Source organism: Montipora capricornis, chromosome 5 (genome assembly GCF_036669925.1).
Source record: "Montipora capricornis isolate CH-2021 chromosome 5, ASM3666992v2, whole genome shotgun sequence".
NCBI lineage: Eukaryota > Metazoa > Cnidaria > Anthozoa > Scleractinia > Acroporidae > Montipora > Montipora capricornis.
This window is the reverse complement of record NC_090887.1, coordinates 14902731-14910230: the sequence shown is the minus strand read 5'-3', so window position 1 is coordinate 14910230 and position 7500 is coordinate 14902731. Positions and strand designations below refer to the sequence as shown.

The 7500-nt window shown below is 41.8% G+C and overlaps 1 protein-coding gene across 1 annotated transcript in view; it reads right to left on the bottom strand.

The window, feature by feature from the left end:
- The window catches only part of LOC138049594 (dynein axonemal heavy chain 7-like), a 75153-nt gene that overhangs the window by 1439 nt on the left and 66214 nt on the right, over positions 1-7500 (bottom strand). The window contains 9 exon segments of the mRNA XM_068895962.1: positions 782-1336; positions 2507-2668; positions 2966-3166; positions 3401-3562; positions 3972-4148; positions 4402-4494; positions 4827-4893; positions 5600-5778; positions 7403-7478. Coding sequence (XP_068752063.1) covers positions 782-1336; positions 2507-2668; positions 2966-3166; positions 3401-3562; positions 3972-4148; positions 4402-4494; positions 4827-4893; positions 5600-5778; positions 7403-7478 — 1672 coding nt within the window.

Here is a 7500-nt window from a genome sequence, read left to right as displayed (position 1 = left end):
CCAATTTTAAAGGGGCTAGGTCACGCTATTTTATGTAATTTTGTTTAATTTTGTTAATTATGAGCTCTAAACGTCAAATTGGCAGAGCAAGAGTCTGTCATTTGCAAAATCACGGCCACATAACAACTGAGAATGATTTTTCAGCTTTGTAAATGACATTTTGATATAGACTGATATAAATTTGAAAAAAAGTGGGCCGACGTTTTTCAAATTTACCCAAATTCAATCCACTTCAATCTTCTCCAGTTTTGTCCATTCATGTCCTTTCTTGGCTTTCCTGTGTTTTCTTAGAGTTCTTCTATAGTTTTGAACAGTTATTTTGATATTTTAGTTAATTCTATGACCATTCGATCAGTGCTGAAATTGCCTGAAATTGCGTGACCTAGCCCCTTTAAGCCTTTTAGCTTCGGTAACGAACAGTTACTGGCCGTCAAAAACTGGATTTTTAAAGCTCTTATGTTCCCCTTCCTTCTTTTAGTTTTAACATTTCGAATTTCAAAAGCATCATTGCTCAGAGATTACCTGTTTCCCTCGGGACCATACATTAAGTGTATATTGTCATGCAAACGTTTTGTTTTGTTTCGGAGGAAAAACAAGGTTACTGATCACGTGAGTGAAAACACTCTATACCAATTGCGACACAACAGAGCGGTTTTCAATTGAGTGTCGCAAAACACTATGCTATGAGGGGCTCGTCTACTTTGACTGTAAAAAAAAGTTCGAGAAAGACGATGGTACATTGAGGGTGACATTTGAAGCAGACTGACAAAATTAATCTCACCTTGATCGCCTTCTGAATGTTGATCAGCGAGGACCTCACAACTTCAGTCAGTCTGTTGAACCTGACCATCTCCTGAACCAACACAGTGTTCATACTCTGTGTATACGTCGTAGGGAACTTGCGCAAGGCAGCTTCGGTATCGAAGGTCTTCGGGAGCTTCTCGAGGATATCATCGGCAACTCCGAACAGGACCTCGTCTTCAGACTTACCCCCTTTGGATGAAGCCCTGGACTGTGTGAGTAGAATACTGTTGAATAACTGGTGCGTTTCTTGTTGGTCCTTGCTGATGTCCGCATTAGCATGCATTCCAAATACTTCAGGATGAGTAATAAGAGGAAGGTTGCGGGAGTACTCTATGTACGACTCATAATCGCCTTCGTTCGGCGCGAAGTAGGTGCCGCTTGGAGAAAACTTGTAGTCTTCATTTTGAATGATATCAGTACAGTAGAACTTGTCTAGAATGGTAAGCAGAGTTCGTCTGTCTCGGTCATCCGTTACGCGTCCACCGTAATTACACTCGCCTGTCAGGTAACTCAACGCAGCAAACTGTACATCCTGGAAACAAATACATCGACATTGTGATTATGTTCTTCGCGTAAATTGGTTTTGCATCCCTCCTCTCAGGAGCAAAGAAAAAGTTGATACAAACAAACACAACAAATCTTAAAGAATCCCGAATGGCAGGAGGCTGACAGTTTCGTTGGTGGTCCTCCCTTTACCATTTTTGTATTTCTGACATCAGTAACTTAAAGACGGTGCCTACTATTGTGATTGCGCATACGTTCTGCGCATCTCGAGACACTCGAGTTTCCTATCGGTGATGCTCACTAATACCGGGATATTTTTGCGCGGTTTAAAACTATCCAGAGAAAGTAGATCTTAGTAAGTAGTCTTGGTATCCAAAAAGAAAATTGGGGGTAACCATGCATTTTTCAGAGATAATTAAGCTTAAATTTGAGAAAGAACGCCATACATTGCTTTGTATTTTAAAGCTTTTTACAAATATTATTCATGAATTATCTTGGAAAAATGCGCAGTTACCCCCAATTTTCTTTTTGGATTTCCATGACACTTGTCAAGATCTACATTTCCTCCATAATCATAAAACGGGGCAAAATACATTTGAATTAATTAGTAGGCACCATCCTTAAATCTCATTCTGGAGAAGTTCTTCCTTGGAACAAAGCTGGGTATTTTAGGACACCAATCTTATGCCCAAATATGGACAAAAATAAGATCGAAGCTGCACGCGCGGGAAAATGCACGAGCTATGTTACATCCAAATAAGGAAATTTTAAATCTAAAAAAATCCCAGCTCTGAACCAGAGTTAAACGTCCCAAGGTCATGAGCTTCTGTTTGTAAGTAATCACCATTGTATTTTACCCCCAGCAGCACGCGCTCTCATTGGTTACTTCGAGGTCACATGACATCTAACAATAAAACTGTTTCCCGCTTGGCGGGAAACAGTTCATTTTGTTTTGCGAGAATTGCAATGTTTCTCTCGGCTGCACCTCAGGGAAACATTGACATTCTCGGGAAACAAAATGAACTGTTTCCCGAGGGACCAGTCATTAAGTGTTCATTGTTTTCTCGTGCAAGTTGTAAATTTATTTCAAAGACAACAAAGCCCTACGGGCTCGTGCCCATACATTCATTCCAAATTGCACTCGAAATCATGTGATTCCCATGTACTAACGTGGTCAAAGTATAAATTGAACACGTACGTCATATTTGTTTAAGAACATGTGAAGCTGTCGAACGCTAATCCTCAAGTCAGTCTCGTTGAACTCGTATGGAATATTCCAGCCAAGTGGACCAAATGTTCGCCTTTCTTGCACAATGGCGTGGAAAAAGCACAAACCGTACAACATCTTTTTGAACTCTTGCTGCAAGAGAACAGTAAAAACAAGACTTAAGCATCAGGCAACTGGAAAACTAAACGGCTTTATGGAAACTATATACCTCTTACCAAATTCGTTTTCTCGGGCGTAAGTTACGGCTCCTTTTTTCTAGTAATTTATGGCCCGCCCACGTACGAAGCACGACGGCCCAAGAAAACGAAGCTCTTGAGAAACTTATTAAACATTTTGGTGACGAGAAAAGCCGTATTGTAGAATACCTACTAAATTGGCCAATCATAGAGTGCATTCTATCGGAAGGATATTACAAAGAGTAATACTAACCGGTTTGTTACAAGTTGTAAAGAACTCTGGATCTGAGATTGGATCACTCAAATATGATCGAATGACGTTAGAGCGCAGTCCCTTGGGCGGTTCGTTTGTCATCTTGACACCATTTTGCAGCACAGACACCGGGAAATTGGGCGACGGGTAACTTGTCAGCCACAGACGGAAGTCTGGATGAGTGGTGTCTGGATTCAATTCCTAAAACAAGTCAAAAACCCAAGTTAACGTAGACTCGATGTTACAAGACATCTCCGACGCTTGAAATATAGTTCATCTGTACCCTTGGTGGTAGGATTAGCACTTCAGAGTTTTTAAATTGCCTATACAAGCATTGTTCATGTTCGTGAGCAGAAGGACGGGCCGAAACCTCGAAAAGATCGACACCTGTGAATATTCATAACGCGGTGAGGACAACTGAGTGGTCAGTGTTACCTCACAAACTTTCTCCAGTGTTGGCATCCATGATGTTGCCAAGTGACAGTTTTGCAGCGCCACCCACGTGCCGTCCTTGACCGCCTTTTCTATCATGCGCATGGCAATTGGACCTTGTCCCTGCCCCAGTGATAACGAGCTCAGTTTGGATCCGCTGAAGCCCTGTGACAGACACAAGACCCGTTGTTATTTCACTCACATAAGCCAACACTAAACAGATTCCCTTTTGATTGGAGCGACCGCTTTTGCGTACAGAGTTTAAAGGATGAATCTTTTCAAACGCCCGTGAAGAAAACTGAAAGCTTGAAGTGATGGTCGCATTTTTAATCCAAGCAAAAGTTCCCTTAGAATGAGCACTGATGACTTGTACTCTTTTCTTGATAAAAGTGTTTTTCTGGTTGCACTCAAATTAACCCTCCTCGTATCATCTACAGTGAACTAATCGAAACTAAGAACGAGGGCTACATTGTCAGCCAATCAGTCAGTCACGCGGTGAACGGATAGACTCCAAGATTTAATTCTCGAAAACGAAATATAAACGACTGTTCTCTCACATTCCGTTAGCACCTACCTGGTCATCAGCAAATTTGAGAAGTGCAGCGGTGGGATCCGATCCTGGCGACAACACAAAAATGAGCGGAGCACAGCAGTTGGAATCAGCAAATGCTTTGCCCAAATCAAAGGGGGGAGGCTCGATAAACCGCTTCCCAAGCTTAGTCGTGACAAAGTCTTGAACAGCAGGGGTCATCTGCAAAGAAGACAAGACAACGCACTGTCACAACTCACCCATGTGTTCAGGAATCAAAGATGGGACCTTTTCCCGTTTGCCGAATGTGTTAACCCCACCACATAAAGAAAGGTAACAGAATACTCCACAAACAACTTCAGTGATGCTGGAAGCCATGTTTTTGTACCAACTCCTTTACATTCTGAGCTCCTTATAGATAATAATTACTATTTCTAGTCGAGCATGGCCACAAGACAAACAACTTGAAACACACCTTGTCAGGTCGCAGACAGCGCAGAATCACCATTTTTTGAAACTGCCCAAGTTTCTCGTTCCAGTCTCCCGGCAGAGGCTCGTTCTGAGGCTCCTAAATTGGCAACAAATAAAGACAACTTAAGTTTAGGTTGTCGAAACGTCAGTGTCTGAAAACGGTCCTTCAGGACTAAGCAGCAATATTCCTGGACTCAAAACCATTAGCCAACAAATGGGATTAAAAACGTGCTTAAAATATCGGAAGAGATAGATCTGTTGCCACTTTAACATCTTCCCTATTGTCCTTCTAGTGGGTAGAAGAAATCGGCGCGCAAACAACGTTCATTCCTGAAGTCAGCCAGAATTTCAAAGGCCTGATTCTTAATCAAAATCGTTGGAGACAGTATAAATAGGGTCACAATTACAACTTTCATGAATGTAACTTACGTTGCTATCGTAGATTTTCTTCCATCCTTCAAGATGTTTGGGAAACTTTTGACGAAATCCTTTAAACCTGAGATAAAGGAACACGGTAAGAGTTAAGTGTGACGTTTGGGCAAAAGCATGATTGCGTGGCATATACAGTGGAACCTTGTTAATACGGACACCAATGGGACATGTCATCTTGTCCATATTATTCAGGTGTCCGTATTAAGCGGGCTCTCAGAAAACAAATGTCTCGGACAGATGTTTTAAAGATTTCTTCTAAAAAACGTAAATTGTTAAATTTCTCAACTTAAACTGTGCACGACAAGGCCGTGAAAGGAAGAAGGCTACGAGCAATAACTGCAGGAAAAAGCTAAGGAAGTGAAACTGTAATAGGAGGCAGAAAATTTTATTAAAGGACTATAGTACAAGGGTGAAACACCGGAAGAAAGACGAACTGACCGAAATCAAACATGTCACGCTACTTTGCTTCTGTTTTGTTAGTAACTAAATCGTACTAACCCGTAGAAATCTATCATTATTTGAAGAGGTACAATGTCTACGATTAGCACATTAATTGTGACAATGAAAATAGACAGTGCGCACATAACCAATGTCCGTAAAGCAGGGTTGACGATATATGAGAGTTTGTGACTTGGGACACAACGGAAAATTGTCCGTTGTCCGCATTAACCGGGTAAATTATGGAAAAAAATATACGACCTTTTCGTCGGGACAAACGAAAATGTCCGTATTAAGAGGGTGTCCGTAGAGCGGGGTTCCACTGTACTTACAATGCCAAGTCATCCAGCCTGCAGAGCTCGTCCCAGGACCTCGAGGGCAGCCAGGTAGATGGGTTAGAATGAGGGTTGTCCAGACCAACTCCACCGGTCAACAAGAAACGCCATTCATTATCACACACATCTCCCTTGCTCTTCAGAAGATTAACACACAGCAGAAACGAGAATAACAACTGCAAAGGAAAGACACTTGCTCTAAGTATTGGTATTACGTTTAATAATTCCAGAATTCAATACACCAAAATGTTCGTAACTCTGAGCTCAAGTTAATACTGTTAACAACCTACGTAATAGCACAGGTAACCCAGGCTCACTGTGTGTGCCACATAGGTAAATATAGAGAACTTGGGAGGCGAAGTTTAGGTCTGGAAAATTTGCAAGAAAATGGAAATAAAAATCGATGAAACTGATCATGTGGTGAGCTGTTGTTGTCTTTAATACGTACACAAAGTTTCGGGGAAAATGGTCACCGTTCACCTTCCTTCATAATAGTGACAAGGTAGGAGACGGAAGCCAGCGTCGGTACTCCGAAACAAGCACAATTTTTTTCGCGAAAATCGAATCCAGTCGCTAAATAAACACGCCAGGCTCGTGGAACATGAATAACTCTAAACCATGAATCCACTGAAGCATCTCCAGGTAGCAACGCGAAGCCACCAGGCTCCGTAGAACTTGTAAGTTAACCTGCTAAAATGGCGGCCAGAAACCGTTGTCCTCGCAAAGTGTACAATTCAAAATGGCACTGAACTCGGGACGCCTGGTGATGAGTATAATAAGTTTCCCTGGAGGGAGGGGAGTCCCAGATCTCACGAGCAATCTGGGACTCCCCTCCCTCTACGGAGCCTGGTGGCTTCGCGTTGCTACCTGGAGATGCTTCAGTGGATTCATGGTTTAGAGTTATTCATGTTCCACGAGCCTGGCGTGTTTATTTAGCGACTGGATTCGATTTTCGCGAAAAAAATTGTGCTTGTTTTGGGTCGATCTGAGTCCCGACGCTGTCTTCAGTCTCCTACCTTGTCACTATACTATGAAGGAAGGTGAACGGGGTCCATTTTCCCCGAAACGTCGTGTACGTATTAAAAACAACAACAGCTCACAACATGGTAAGTTTCATCGATTTTCTAGCAAATTTCCAAACTTCGCCTCATATGTTCTCTATATTTACCAATGTGGCACACACAGTGAGCCTGGGTTACCTGTGGTAAGATGAGTTACACAGCTGGAGCTTATCACGCAAGCAATGGCATAAAGTAACCGAGTATCTTTAGAGACTATACGTTATGTATTAAGTGTCATTTTCTTTATGGAATAACTGAAAATAATATACACTTTTCTAACAACGAAAAGATAAATAGTTGAAATCAGATATCACATGATAAAAACCGCAACTGGCGAGAGAAACCGTGTAGGCTAATTACAAAGCGTGTTGGATGTAAATTTGGACCATCAAAGACAAATCCAACGAGTCAATAGTGTTTTCGCTCATGTTACCAGCAGCAATATTTGCATACTAAAACAAAAGGAAGAATTTGGATAAAAATGGAGTTCAATTCCCAAAAGGATATTTTACTCTTCCAACATGGCCGCCGTGACGTCATATGGAAACACTCTATGGAGCGGGATCACGAACCCGAAGCATGCACAACCGACCTTAAGGCCGAGAATCCGGCGAATTTCCATGGCGACTTACTTAATCAATGTGAACACGAAACAAAGCAGAGAGTTGAAGCGACATAAATAAAAAGGGTAAAACTTTCGATGGTCACTCGAATAATATGCGCAATAAAAGCATCTCACCTTGTCCTTCTCAAACAAAGAGCGGCAGACATTGCAGTATAACGAGTAGGTAAAATGGTTCGTCAAATTATCCAGCCTAGAAAAAAAACACCATACAT